Source organism: Merops nubicus, unplaced genomic scaffold (assembly GCF_000691845.1).
Source record: "Merops nubicus isolate BGI_N331 unplaced genomic scaffold, ASM69184v1 scaffold2463, whole genome shotgun sequence".
Lineage (NCBI taxonomy): Eukaryota > Metazoa > Chordata > Aves > Coraciiformes > Meropidae > Merops > Merops nubicus.
In genome coordinates, this window is record NW_008596722.1 from 2,472 (window position 1) to 17,496 (window position 15,025).

Genomic DNA, 15,025 nt, shown 5'->3' on the forward strand with positions numbered 1-15,025 from the left:
AACATCCAAAGATCCATTTTCATATTTGTACAGTTCTTGTATTAAGCTTGATTGCATAGGTAGCAAGTGGCTGAGGTGAAAACACTCGGTTCATTTATGGAAGAATCAGTGCTCTGGGGATGAAGGTAATGATATTCTAAAGAAATGGAGTTGAGCAGGCCCAATGTCCTCTGTTTATTGCCTCCACATTCACAGTTACATGTAACTAAAAAGGATGTGTAATAAAACCTTTTAATTGCCAATAGCTGCTCCAGACCTTTCACATTGCTAGAAAAAAAAGTTATTTTCTTTTAATTTATTGCATTGCATTTCACAAGCTGCCTTTCACTATCTTGAAGAAATATATCTGTATCTAATACTTCTCTGTTATTGTTTTGCTTTCAGTTGATGGTTGCATTGACTGGTCAGTGGATCTCAAGACATACATGGCTTTGGCAGGTGAACCAGTCCGAGTGAAATGTGCCCTTTTCTACAGCTATATCAGAACTAATTATAGCATGGCCCAAAGCACAGGTCTTAGGCTCATGTGGTACAAAAACAAAGGAGATTTAGAAGAACCCATTATATTTTCTGAAGTTAGGATGAGCAAGGATGAAGATTCAATATGGTTTCACTCGGTTGAGTTGCAAGACAGTGGTTTCTACACCTGTGTTCTAAGGTGGGTATTGTGTTAAAGTCTAACTCAGAATGTATAGATTGTCTTGGTTAAAAAAAATGTTTAAATTTAGCTCTCAGGATTGAGAAATTCTTCCAGTTAATATATGCTCATTATTTTTATTCTCATAATTATATACATCACATAATGCTTTGTCTCAAAATTAGTTTCCCTAGTAACTATAGTTACCTCTTCCAATAGCTATAATTAAAGATGTGCTTTCAATTAATTATTTTTTTTTAATAAGTCTATAATTTGCAGATTCTCAATCTTCCCTAAACATTCAGAACTGGATGCTTCTTAAATCATAAAGTACTTTGGTTAAGTAATGCTCTTTTTCAAATCCTCTGTGTTACTCAAAGGTTAGACACAGTTTGAATTATTCTGATGGGGTTAGGCCATGGGGAGTTACAGTTCTGTCTGGCTTTGAAGAAATGTTTATTTTGATGTACAGTTACGATTTGTCATAAATCTAGGCAGACCTTGTTTGGTAAGGCCCTGAAATGCATGTCTCAGAAGTATTTTGGAACTGTTGGATGAGCCTTAAATTAAGCATGTGCTGGAGCTCGTGATTTCCATCATGTCGATGTTGATGTCAACTCTATGCCTAAAAAGAGAAGATAAAAAAGGAGGACTCATTACGAATTAATGAATAAATATTCCTTAAATGATCCAGTTTTGATTTAAAAGGAGTTTACAGATGCTTTATGTGATTTGGTTTTAAACTAGTTTCAGAGAGTGAAGCTTGTTTAATCCTTGTTTGCTGTTCCTTACTAAAATTATGCACAAGTTCAAGGAATATAATATCAAAGTCTTGCATCAAAATAACAGCAGAGTTTCTGAATTACGTTCAGAGCCAAGAATTTGTTCTTTCTCCACCTCTGCTAAGTTTTGGTGCCCTGTCTCAGCTACTTCAATCCATTTTGAACCTGGAGAATGCTACTACTGGAACTTCAGTGGAGCTGTACTTTCATTTGTACTTTTGCAAGAAGCCACTATTGTGATAGTCAAGTTACTAGTTTAGTTTTCTGGAAATTTTAAAGCAGATCCTATGGGAAGAATGAAGAATTATCTTGGATCAAATTCGGGGACATACTTTTTTTCTAGGACATTTTGAAAGTCTTTGCTCATTTACATGATAAAGTACTTTTGGTAACAAATGGACAAGTTCTTCAATTATTCAAGCATCCTCCTAATTTTCAGATGGCATGCTTCTTGGGAGGCATTACACAGCAGTAACATCTTCCTTCTCAGTTAGGCAGTTTTCCTGTTTTGGCTAGAACTTCCTTATATATTTACAGGTATTTTTGCCTTTTTCAGATTTATTTTGAAGTGTAGAATATTTAGATAATGGTTACATATGAAAGGCTATATTTCTTCTTTTACTGAATTAATTTTTTCTTCCAACAATTTGGTAATTTATCCTCGCTGTTACTGTTTATGAGATGTTAAATGGCTTAAAATAGCTGAGGAAATATCAATTTATTTTAAATTTGTTAAAATTAGGTGGGATGTAATGTTCTGAAATGTGATCCCACTTTTGTGGTAGACTGTCCACACCATTAACTGTGTGATTTCAGCTTTATTAATCCATTTTTCTGGAGGAGAATAAGCAGATGTGTGTGGTTTGGTCACTGACCAAGATCACCTGCATTGTGAGAACTGAGAGGTCATAAATGAGAGCAGTAGTTCTTGAAAAATTGTGTTATTTTCTAGAAACTAACAATTTCTGTTCCAAATGCCTTCTTTTGTAGACTGAATGAATAGAGTGCAGTGGAAATGAATAGGTGACTGTGTCCATGAGTGTGCAACACTGGCCTTAGGGTTGCATGTGTAGTCGAGTCTTTTGATTTGGTAGCTGAATGAGAAAAATTGGGGAGGAAAATGCTTTTGGTTCAAGTTAAACATAAAACTTTTGAAGTGTTGAGCAACAAAGAAGTTTTCATTTAGGTTCTCTAACAGAAAATCAGAAGCAACTCCAATCTAAATGCCTTTCTAGCCACTTACCAAGGACTTGGGAAGCCCTAATATAATTCACTGTGCTGCCCAGAGGTTGAAACCCACATTTGAATGTCCCAGTGGCGAGGGTGTGCTGCATTTGAGCACAAGTCTCTTGCCTTAGAACTGTTCTCTCTGACATTGATACTTGTTTGTGCAAAAGAGTGCAAGGGAGTGAGATGCTTGGATGTGGCGCTAAGGCTAAGGGGAGACAGAATTCCCTGTCCCAGAAGAAGTTTATGGCTTGAAAGGAGGGGCACAGTCTCAAGCTGGGAAGATCTTCTCTGAGAGAAAGGAATTGAACACCGCAGGTTTTCAGCAAGTTGTACATAAAGGGTGTCACGGACAATAGTGACAGCTTCGCTAATTCACTCTCCCCAGAATTCTTATTTTTTCCCCAATCAAAACAATCTGGCAATTAAGAAAACTGTATGGGGAAAATGACAACTGCATGTTTCACTGAATGTCCTATTTGTTGAAAAAGTTCTTCAGAATTCTAAAAAATGCCCTGATTTTGGAGAAGCTGCCTTTTCTGATTGCTGAAAGCATGAGTATCTTTGAAGCAATTGGAAGAAATTTTTCAGAAGCTGCTTGAAAAGGATGGCTATGAGCAGGGGGAGGATAGGCTGGTATGACAGTGATTTGGAGTTGAGTAAAAATTAAATGCATCAGTTAATTCTTTCTTATACAGAATTGTCATTTCAATGATCATAATGCCTGTTTTGTAAATGAACCTGTAATATGAATAAAATGAAGGAATATTAGAGGAGCCTTAGTGAAAGAAATTGCTCCTCCAGGCTGAAAAAGTCTGAAACCATAATTTAAAAATTGCTTCTCCTTTGTTAACCAATTAGACATTGTTCCGTGAGAGGTGTGTGCATATAATAGGAGGAAATTATTGTTGCATTAAAACTTACTTCTCTCTTCTCACAATACATTTCGACATTGGGCTAGCACCAAATGCATGATGCAGACCAAAGTGTGTTAATTTTCTCCAGTCGTAAGCATAGCTATAACTTATTAAGGGCTCCTGATCCTGCAGGGGCTTTTAAATCAGTGCAGGGTTGAGCTGTGTTAGCTAATCCATGTGAATTCCATGGATCTACTTCCTTCTCAGGTGCCTTTTCTGTGCCTTTGCCCTTAGCAAGGGACTACTGCTGGAGCCCTTTCTTCTAGCTGGGTCCAGCTCCAAAATAAACTGAAGTACTGAATAAGCGCTTCATGAACAAGACCACTAAGAGTAAAACATCAGTGCATACTTGCTGTTAATTGACTGTTGGTGAAGTAAAATAATTCAATTCCAATAATGTGAATCAGGAGGGTAGAAAGTCTGGGCCTTGAGGGAGTGCAGGGAAAGCAGGAGCTGGAGGTTTGTGGTCTCCAGTCTGGCTGATGGATCTAAGCCTCAATTTCTGTCCAGGATGCAGGAGGGAGTGAGGGCTCTGAATGCCTATGAGGCAATAAGCCTGCAGATCTTTAATACCAGCATTTGATGCCAGAGAACTGCCAACAAATCAGGTTGGGAAGTCTGCATATCCTTTTCCCCTTACTCTGTCCCTGTCTACACAGATCTTAATGGAGAGCAGCATTGCTGTGGACATGCACAGAAGAATCAAACCTTGGCAGGGCCATTGGTGGAATATTGAGATATTACTTTCTGAGCAGTAATAAAATACACTGATAGTAGATTTTAAGCCTTCTGGCTTATGAATATCTGTGGAGCATATGATCAGCAAATCAAAATCAGATTAAGACAGCCTGGAGGGGCTGCCAGTAAAATTTCATTTGTGGCATAACCTTTGTGCTCTCACAGCAGTGAGTGTTAGGTGGAGCTGAGGAACTTGTTTCAAATGCCTACAGCCTGGACTGCAGTACGAACCTGTCACCCCAAGAAAAGCTGCACCTCTTCTTTGAGCACTGAAAGTCTGGCTTGCCAGCAAAAGGAGAGAAGAGTTTTTGTCAGGTCCAAACAGAGACCAAACAGGAAAATGGGATGAAATCATGATGTGAAAATGTGCAGGGGTAGGGTCCATTTCTCTGCAGCCATCTCGCACGGGTCTTACAATATGTGTTTCAACATTAACATGTTTCGTTTTCATGTGCTTTGGCTTTATTCAGTGCTCAGCTGTTCAGCACAAAGGTGACTTAGTGTCTCAAATCTTTTTGAAGCAGTGTTTTAGTTCCAGTTTAGTTTAGGATACCTCTTTCTATATGCTTCACTGGCAAGTGCTTTTTATTCCCCACAGCCTTACTCTGAAAAGTTCCAAAGACGATGCTTTCTAATGGGCCAGTGTCTTAAATCCTCAAATGCCCAGGAGGAGCACATCTGAGTAGCTGATGGATTACACATCTCCTAGTTACCTCCCAGACTTGCACACTGATACATGACCAGCTTGCACGGCTGTGCTGTCCCGGGCCTGTCTGCAGAAGCCAGCTGAATTTCATACTCAGAGCAGGTGCCTGGATTCAGCATGGCATAGTCTTCCCAGGCTCTGTATGACACTAACATTAAATGTCACACATTAAAAGTGTGTGACATTCCCCACATTAAAAGTGATTGATTCTGTATAAACAAACCCCCTGTGATATATGGTATTCAATACTTGGAGACAATGTTAGAGCGCATACGATATAAAGTCAGTATGATTCATGATAAAATAAAGTGTAACTTACTGCAATATAGTGTTTTGGCATTATGAAAATGCAGAGGAAAGTAGAATCAGAATGCCTTTACTTTTCTATCTAAAATTGTGTAAAAACTGATGGTGCTCCTGCAAATCATTTTGATGCCATTGTGTTTATTGAGAGAAATCAGTTCTGTCTGGTCCTTTGACACTTACAGTTGCTAAAAGACAAAGATTTGTTTCTTTTCCCTGGTGATATTTATATTTTTGCTCCCTCACCCTCCTTCTCTAAAGCTTTAAAAGAGAAAATATCCATCTTCTGTCTTTCTGAAAGCCAGTTTACTGTTGATGAGAAGCTGCAGGAACAGTCAGGACTTCAAGCAGAAATGCCACATTGCTCTGTGGTCAGAGAGCATCCAGTGATTTCCCTGTTGCTGCAGCATTCACAAGAATAAGAATATTTATTGTGTATCATTCAGTTTTCCTAATATCAAAATCCCAACTTTAGATACTTTTTTTAAATGACTGACAAAACTTTCTAGTCCCTACAGACTGTCGAAGCAAAAGATCCATGTGCTGCAGTGCTTCAGTGATGTTTCAGCTCACTGTCACTGGTTGCTCGTGGAAGAACTGCCTTCCCTGGTGGGCTTCAGACATTGCCTGGTAGAGAGGATGCGAAGGGGGATGACTGCTTCCTCATGCAGTAGACCTGTTGCTGAGATGTTAAGATGTTGCTGAGTATTAATAAATCCCCTTCCGATAATTTTGTATTTGCAATACTCTGAGAGCACCAAACAGTTTCTCCTTTATTTCCTCCAAATGACGTCGTTAGCCATCTCCTCTCCATCACGCTGAGAGTTTTCATTTCCCTTCTATTCTCCAAATAACTATTGAAGGAGAATGTGCTTACCCAGGTACCACTCTTGTTGAAACCCACATCAAGCCATCTGTAACTGTAACATATCCATAGATAATATTTTATGTGTCCTGTGGATGGACAGATAAATGGAAGGTTTCATGAGGAAATCCATCGTGCCCAAAGTACAAGACTGACAGAACCACAGGAAGTTAAACCAGTATTTGGGAAGTGATCCTGGAGGATCACTTCTTTTCTAGCAACCACTTAAGGGAAGACACATCCAGGAGGACACAGCTGCAGGACTCAGACAGCTCTGAGTGCAAATTGGCATAAGGACATTCCTTCATGATCCTTCATGCTAGTATTCTGTGTATACCCACTGACCCACTGATTTAGGTGCTCCGTTGCCTGTATCCAAACTGAGAGGGGCTGGCCTCTCCTCATTGCATCTGCAAAACAGGACTTCCATGCCTGAAGAAGGATGTGCTCCACAGGTTTTATTCCCTGAAGCAACAAAATCAGTGAGGTTTAGGAATGCAGATAAGTCTGAAGGGTATTCTGAACACAACTTTTGGTCTGTGTGCTGTGTGTCTAATAGAAATAGCATAGGGGAGTAGAGAAGTTAATTCTCACACCGTGTTGTTTGGAAGAAATAAAGGAGAAAGCGTTTGGTGTTCTCTGAGTATTGAAATTCAAAATTATTGGAAGGGGATTTCTTAATACTTTTGTGGGAGCAGTTGGCCCTGTGCCTAAGATTTATGTCATATGTGATGGGGGTTTTCAGTAAGACAATATAATTTAACAGTAATATCCAGAGTTCTAATAGGAAATTATTAGGAAATAAATGAAATGGGCTTAGTCATCTGCAGTAGCAAACTTCAGGGCAAATTGCCACCCTGTCATTCCTAAGGGCAAGGAAGGAATTTTCCCTGGGAGCAAACCCAGCCAACTGCAGGCTTTCTCCTGCTGGGGCAGGGTGTGCTGAAGCTGATAGAGACTAGATACTTTATGAACTTAGGTGTAATATGCTGAGATAACTTGGTGCTCTTTTGGCTTCTGCATTTCTTCTGTTTTCTATATTATATTTTCATATATTCATTTATATTAGTTATATTCATAACTAACATTTTTGAAGGCTTAAACCCAAAACTATGGAACATTGTTGATCTATGTGGTTTCAACTTAAATGCCAGATTTTCTCTCTGTGCCTGAGTAGTCTCTGTTGTAGACTGACTGGTGATGTATTTGTTTATCAGTTGCTTCTGTCATGATGCAGAACAGGACCAGTGCATGTGTGTGTGAAGGCAACCAGAAAAGGAATAGCTCCTTCTGACCCTTAACCATGTGAAGAGCAGGCTGGCTGTCACTTACTGTCCTTAGAGAGATGGAAGAAACATCATGATACTAGAGATTATCCCTGAATTTTCAAATCATGGCCTTGCTGTTATTGTTTGTATCACTGATTACATACTAGGCACATCCTGACTTTTTGTGTAACGCTTCCCTGTTAATAAGGATGATAGCTGAAGTCCAACTTTCTTTTAAACTGTAGTTCTAAACTTTGGCAAGAGAGACCCAGCTGTGAGAGTCTGTACCCAGGTGCCAGATCCAAAGATCATCTTCTCTGTCCCAGTATACAGGAAGCCTGAAATTTCTCTAAGCAGGACTAAACTCACAGTGAGGAGTACAGGTCTTGCTTTTAAGTGCCTCTGGTGAGAACTCTATTCCTGATGGTTAACTTGAGGAGACATCCCTGGCTGTCTGTTTTTCAAGCTGTTATTTATGTGAGTCTTTCAGTGACTTTGCTCAGAACTTGTTTCTTTTGAATAGTGATGGAATAGCCTTTCTTCATTGTAAAACAAGGGCCTCTGGGACGTGCAGTATGTTTTAGTCAAGCTCAAATTGTCATCGTGTTTCTAGTGAGTCTTGGGCAGTGATTCAATCTTAAGACAAAAGTACAGAAAGAATAAAAATTCTTAAACAGTGATGGGTTAGCTCAGCACAAATAATTCTTTTCTACTTGAAGGGAATGAGGCCTTGAATGGCACCTCTATCTGGATTCACAACATAGGTCTCTGCTGGAGGACTAAAGGCAGTAGAGATAATGCAAGAACATTGAATTTGTAACATCGTGCTGTTTTAGCACTTCATTTTCTGAGATCATACTTCCGTGGTGTTTTCTTTTACCAGTAGGATCTTGAAGACCAGTCAGACATTAAAGGTGAGGTAACATAGAGTTAGAATTTCTCCTTATCATGCACAGGAGTTGGTATTAGAATTACAATTAGAACAGCACTGAAGACGCAAAATGCAAGGCAGGAGTGTTTGGAGTTGTGCCAAGGACAGGTACCCCACACACGTGCTGCAGAACCACTGCACCTCTGGGCCTGTGATTCAGGGACCAACTGCAGCAGTGCCAGCCGTCTGCTGAACTACTCCTCTTCAGACATGGCTCTCAGACGTTGTCTCTCAGACATTGCTTTAACTCAGAACAAGCCAAGATGACTGTGTGGGTTGACCTATACAGTCCTGCCATCAGTATTTCAGTAAGTCAGTGAAAACGTCATTAAAAGAGCCACTGGGAGACATCTGACTCTGAGCTGTGCTGTTCCTGAGCACTGCTTTGACAGATACACTTCCCAGCTTTTGGATCTACCACCATAGTCTCAGATCTAGGACTAAAGTCTTAGAATGTAATAAAATCCCCCAACACTTAATGAAAAATGAACCTGAAAGGGGGAAAAGAAAAAAAAAAAAAGGGGGGTGGAAATCTTGTATAAACATGCAATTTCAAATTTAGGGATTTTTTTCTTTATCTAGTAGAGCTCAAGCACTCAACTACTTTGCTGCCCCCTTCCTCTTTATAAGAAAATTGATAACAAGGGGGAAGGTTCCATGCCTACCAGAGTCAAAATTGTTTTACTTAACTCTGTTAACAAACCACCCTTACATAGCAGAAGCACAAATGCCAGAAAAGTTTTTTTGCAAAGTTTTGACTCTTGCCTCTAATTTGAATTCAGCTGTAGATGAATTGTCTTGAATCCAAAGCAAGATGAAAAATAATTTAGTGTTTGACACTTCAATTTCAAATGTCCTTCTTAGCCATTTCTTTGTATCTTCCTTTTTCCCTCTTGTCATTGCTTCAAAACCAAGCCAAACTCACAGTTTTGCTTGCTTTTGTTCTGAGACCTGTTAAACTCCCTTGGGTTTCCCTGTGGTTTTCTATTGGATTCTAAGCTGGCTTCAGTTTGTGGTTCAGAGCCAGTTTCAGGTGGCCTGGGGATTACAAACGCCTTGCCACCAGAACAAAGGAAACTGCTCTGTGAACTCTGGCAAAGCTAAACACTTCTTCACAACTGCAGCTGAGAGAGTAGGCCCAGTTTATAACTAGTCCATTGAAACAGGGAATTACAAATCTTAGTTTTGGTGTGAAAATACAAGACAATCTTTTTTCTTTGTACTATGGAGTGATTCCTTCTTTCCTTCCCTCATATGGTCACTGCCATTCCCTGTAGAAATTCCCTGTAGGAGACTGTTGGAAATCAGTTCCCCTAGAAATTGAATGATTTGGAAACCTTTCAGAAAAAAAAACCCAAATTATTAAAAGACCTAATTTCAGACTCATGGGCTTCTTTACATGTGGAAAGTGGACTGTCTGCAGTCTGTCAGGGTCATTTGGCTTCCAGCATTCTCTACTTAGCTACAACTCTTCTTCCCTGGCCTCCTAATATTGAGTTCACCAATTGAAGCCACCCAGAATCTTCCTCACCCACCTGGAGGATTCTTCCTTTTAACTTGTTTCAGCCACCAATTCTGACAGCAATATCTGGGCCACCAGCTTTGCTGTTGTTATCTGTTGTCCTTGTGTTCCAGCTTTCCTCATTAAATATGGTTACGTAACCTTTCCTGCCAGTCCACAAAGTGCTGGGAGCTCTGACCTCCCCCACCAAGCTCCATGACGTTCCCACGTACCAGTAAACCCAAACACACGTTTTTCTGCACATTACAATTCAAATGATTTTTTTTTTTCTGTGTAGAAAAATTTACAGGTTCATCTACTAATTCTTACGTAGAACAAACCCGGTCAATTCCATGGTGATCTTCTGTTTAAAACAAAGGGAATGTATCATTTTAGGAAGCTCTGTTTCTTAGCAGCTGAGCTGACAGAAAAATGGTAGCCATGGGAGTCTCCAGGAAGAAGTGAGCACAGCCCCATCACCTGCTCTGAGGACTGAGTGATGAAATCCACACTGTCCTGGGGAACAGCCTTGCACAGGGAGCAATCGTTCGCGTCTTGCACAAACCTTGGCTCCCAGACTTCTGCCTCAAAACTGAGAAAAACTGAGACGGGTCAAACTGCTCTTTCATTGAGCACGTTACTGAACTCTAACTGTTCTTTCCAGCTGACTAGATTGAGGGAAGGCTTCTGCTTCATTCACTGGACCTCCTGCAGAAGTTGTCCTTTTCTGAATTACCAGCAGCAGCACTAACATGAGTGGCTGGTGAAGAAGCATTCATCAAGCTTTCAAGTCTATTGCTGTTGGCTTAGTGAGGGCTTTCTTCATCATGAGCCTGAATAGATTTATTGTCTCGGTCATGGAGTGTGAACAAAAGTGATAGTACTCACCAGGCACTTAGTTTGCTCAATTCTACTCAATTCTAATTGTAACTAATGAAAAGAATGCTACATTTTTAGGTTGTGCTTCCAGGAATCATTTTAAATAGAAGTAGCCTCCAGCGCTGTTCAAAATACAATCTAAATAATGCAAGATTGTTAGCAGAAAATACAGCACTATTAAATAACACCAAGTAATGGACAGCTATTCAAAGTCATTATTCTTGATTAGCCTGGATCTTTGTTACTGAGTGCATGTGACCTTATTTGCACTCAGTAGTACCTGTAGTCATTCAGGAAAGTTAAATAATCGTTACTGATTAATTACTATCAATTATACTGAGTGGTTGTATCCATATTTTGTGGATATTCAGTACTGTACTAGGAAGCATTAAAACTTTATGAATATGTTTTGGTTTTTTCTTACAAAAAAGGTAATCCTTTAACAAAAAAAAAGTAGTTTGGGAGAAAATTTTCTTAAGTTTCCTTAAGTATTTCTGAAAAACCCACTCAAAATGATGAATTTTTTTTTTCAGCCCAGAGGACTTTCAGGTAAAATAATACATTTTTTGCCATTTGTGAGATTGAGACTTTTTTATAGCCTCTTAACTGAAACGTGATGTCAGTATGAAAAGTGAGCCTTTCCACTCCAAGGGGAGGGACAGAGAAAATATCCACTGATTTTATTACATAAACATAGAGGTGACATTTTGAAGAAATGGGAGTAGGGAGGGGGAAATCTGTGGTTCTGCTGAATGGGAGGTTCCTGGATGGAAATCCTGAATGGGATTTGCCTTGCAGATGCCTCTGTTCACAGATGCTTGCTCATGGCACACCTTTGACAAGAAGCCATTTGCACAGTGTTTTGTGAGGGCGTGTTTAACATGAAACTTAGAGCCGTGATGAAGTATCCCTATAGACCTTTTTATTTTCTTCCTAACTACAGGCTCAGTTGATGGAGTGACATGTTTAAATGTTGCATAAGAAAAGATTTATGGAGTATGTTGGATTTATTTTTTAATTTCTGTTTTTAAATTAAAAGCATTGTCATGAGTCTAATTGGAAGGAGTGAGCAACCAGCATCGTTAGCATCAGGGTTTGACTGATGAATCACTTTCCAGGTGCACAGGGCAGTTTTTGTCTGCCATGCCACCCTTGTGCCTCAAAACCCCAAAACTCTAAACCAGTTTGCAGCAAAGCTGCAATGGAAGAGGTGGTAGCAAAGCAGTAGCAACTCCTGCAAGGGCTCTCCACAGCTCCCTTTGAGGGGAGGAACCACCCAGCACTTCGCTTTCACTCCAGGCTTTTTTTGGTTGTGGGGTAGTCAATTAAAATGACAAAATGATACACGATGGGAGGAAGAGCCTCATTATATTGTCATGTGTACTTTGTAGCTTGCCATCAGAGCCAACAAAGGGCAGAAGCTGGCAGGCTGAGTTGTAACGATCCTGTGCAAAGTACAAATGCTTCACAGGAACACCGTGACAAACACCAGTTTAGGGCTTTCTTATTGTGTGTCTGATAGCTCTGTTAAAGATGCAAGTCTGAAGGAATTTAATTTAATCCTGTTTTCACCTTGTGAGGCACAGGTGCTGGCCTGGTTGTGTTTATTCTCCCCTGCTGTTAAGAAAGTCTAGACATAGCTCCCAGTCCACTCCCCTGGACTGAACTGTCAGGGCTCTTTGGCAGATAGAGCGGGCCGTGGTTTGAAGCGCTAAGGGATTACATTTTCAATAATTTAAGGCCAAAATGTACCCTTGTAACCCCAATCTGACTTCCTGTGTATCTGCGTGGGGTGCTTGTGCTCACGGCCCCTCTGGGAGAGCTGATGGGCTTCCCCGTGCCAGACACAGCTGGTTCCAGCCAGTTCCTGCCAGTTTCCACTGGTTCCTGACAGTTCCCCTCAGGGCAGGGCCGAGCCCTCAATGAGGCTGACAGGACTCGAGGCTGGGGAGAGAAAGGTAGTGGAGTGGAGTAAAAACATGAGATGAGAAGAGTAGGTTTTACTTTTTTTTTTTTTTCACACCACCTAAAACTACTTTAATGTGAAATTAATTAAAATAATATTTTCCAAGTCAAGTATGTTCTGCCCATGACAGTAATTCTTAAGTGATCTCCTTGTCTTTATCTTGAGCTTTTTCATCTTATTTTCCCCTTCTGGTCCTGTTGAGAGGGAGTGAGAGAGCAGCTGGGTGGGTGGCTGGCAGCTGGCCCAGGTCAGCCCACCATAGTATCACATGCCATAGGATCCTATGTAGCAGTTCCTTCAGGGAGAGGAGTTCTTCCCACACGATGTCCTGCATGATCCAGCACATAACCCTTCTTCTCAAACGTATAGTGCTGCATACTGGAGTGAGATCTGCTGAAGGTGTGAGAGAAAGACGGGACAGTGTATCCCGACCGACATTTGCGATGCCAACAGGTTCCTGTGTTCGTAGACTTGCAAATTCTAAAGACCTGCTATGCTGGGCTAGATCTCTTGTCAGCAGAATTTCTACAGGGTTCTTCATAGTAAATCAGAAATCAACCTTTACATTTTCTAGTAATTCCTTTGTGTTGGAAATGCACAACATGGCAGTCAGTGTTTGAATGTGTCCCTGGAGTGTTTGTAAAGATGAGAGCTTAACAAACAAACTTACTGTGCTGAAACAAACATGGTAAAAAGGAGGCAGGATAAATGAAAACATCTTTCTGTCCCTGCAGAAACTCGACATATTGCATGAAGGTGTCCATGTCCTTGACAGTAGCTGAGAATGAATCTGGGCTTTGCTACAACAGCAAGATCAGATATCTGGAAAAATCAGAAGTCACTAAGAGAAAGACAATCTCCTGTCCTGATATTGAGGATTACAAAACAGCCAGTCAAGAGCCAGATGTGGTGTGGTACAAGGTAACTATTCCGATCTTAACTTTTATTGTTCTGAAGCAATGCAAGCCTTCCACTGTTTCCAGTCTGAGGCTTGGAGATGGCCTTTTCTGAGCCCGCAGTTGTTTGTGACTGGTCTGGAGGATGCTCTCCCAGTATTACAGAAGTAAAGTGCAGGCAAAGCTACCCAACATAGTCATTGTCCTACAGAAATCAGCATCAATGAGGATGTTCTGAGCAAGAGGTCGCATGACTAACAGCAGTACCGTGTTCCCAGGATGTCTCCCTGCCTGGTACTGTAGTAGAAACAAAGGGAGGCAACCTGCAATGGAGCCAAAGGTGTATCAGCACTGCCAGCTTCAGTAGTGCTACCCAGCTAATTTTTATGAAGTCTGCTGGGTAATTTCACCAAAGCTTGTTAAATTTTTACCGAAGTCTATCTGGTAATTTCACAGAGATGCATTTACTTTCACTGAAGTTCATTGTGTAATTTTACTGAAGACTGTTAGTTTTAACTGAGATCTGTTAGATACTTCTACTGCTCAGCAAGTAGCTTGGCTGGTTGTACCTTCTCCAGGGCCTGTCAGGTATCACACACCACTTTCAGCAGCGGATGCGTTTCCTCAAGAAAACAGGAGAATGATTAATATGTAGGTTGTCAGGCAGACATCAAGCACCAAGACCACAGCAAAATCATATATTCAAAAGCCCTCAATTGCTGCAGGAAACAATGAAGAAGAATAAAGAGCTGAGAGTCAGAACAAGAAATAGTTGGGCAAGAGGAGTAGTACAGAGGGGTCCATGAGAAATAGAGTTTGGATTGTAGGAATGAAGGTGGAATGAGTTTAGGACCAATTTGGTTTGAGTAACGCAGACAGAAATATACAAACCAGTTAAATCCCAAATTTTGAGTGCTTAATTTGCCAACCTTAATAATGTTCTTTAAAGATAGTTATTTTATGTGAAATACGTAATATGTGCAGAGCTGCAGATTTTTTTTCCTTCTTGGCAGGTTGCATCAGAAAAGAGCAATTATAAAAGTTGTCATCTATTTTTTTGCAGAAATCTCACATATTTTATCTCACAGTAACAAGATGTGTGCCATAACCCACTGTTAGTATAAACAAAGTTTTTCTTTCAGCCATTGAAGCAGTTTCTCTCAGCATATGGGTGGATATCTTCAGTGCTGTTCATACATAAAATATATGTATTCAGTTAGGTCTGAAATCTTGAAGAAAAGAGGCTACCAGAGAAAAGCTGTTTCTTGCCCTCTCTACCTAGGTATTACTGAACATCAGAGCACTGAAGGTCTCTTTTTTTTTTCAAGAGCCTGCACAAATAGTCTGGCAGGAATAATCTTCAGCTGTCATGGGTCAGAAACCAGTGTAAGGGGGATGCACGTCCAACC

General features: G+C 40.4%; 1 protein-coding gene across 1 annotated transcript in view; it reads left to right on the top strand.

The window, feature by feature from the left end:
• Positions 1-384: 384 nt before the first annotated feature.
• The window catches only part of LOC103769263 (X-linked interleukin-1 receptor accessory protein-like 2), a gene marked incomplete at both ends in the record, with an annotated part of 153,801 nt that continues 139,160 nt past the window's right edge, over positions 385-15,025 (top strand). The window contains 2 exons of the mRNA XM_008936447.1: positions 385-658; positions 13,455-13,641. Coding sequence (XP_008934695.1) covers positions 385-658; positions 13,455-13,641 — 461 coding nt within the window. The remainder of the gene's footprint in view (positions 659-13,454; positions 13,642-15,025) is intronic.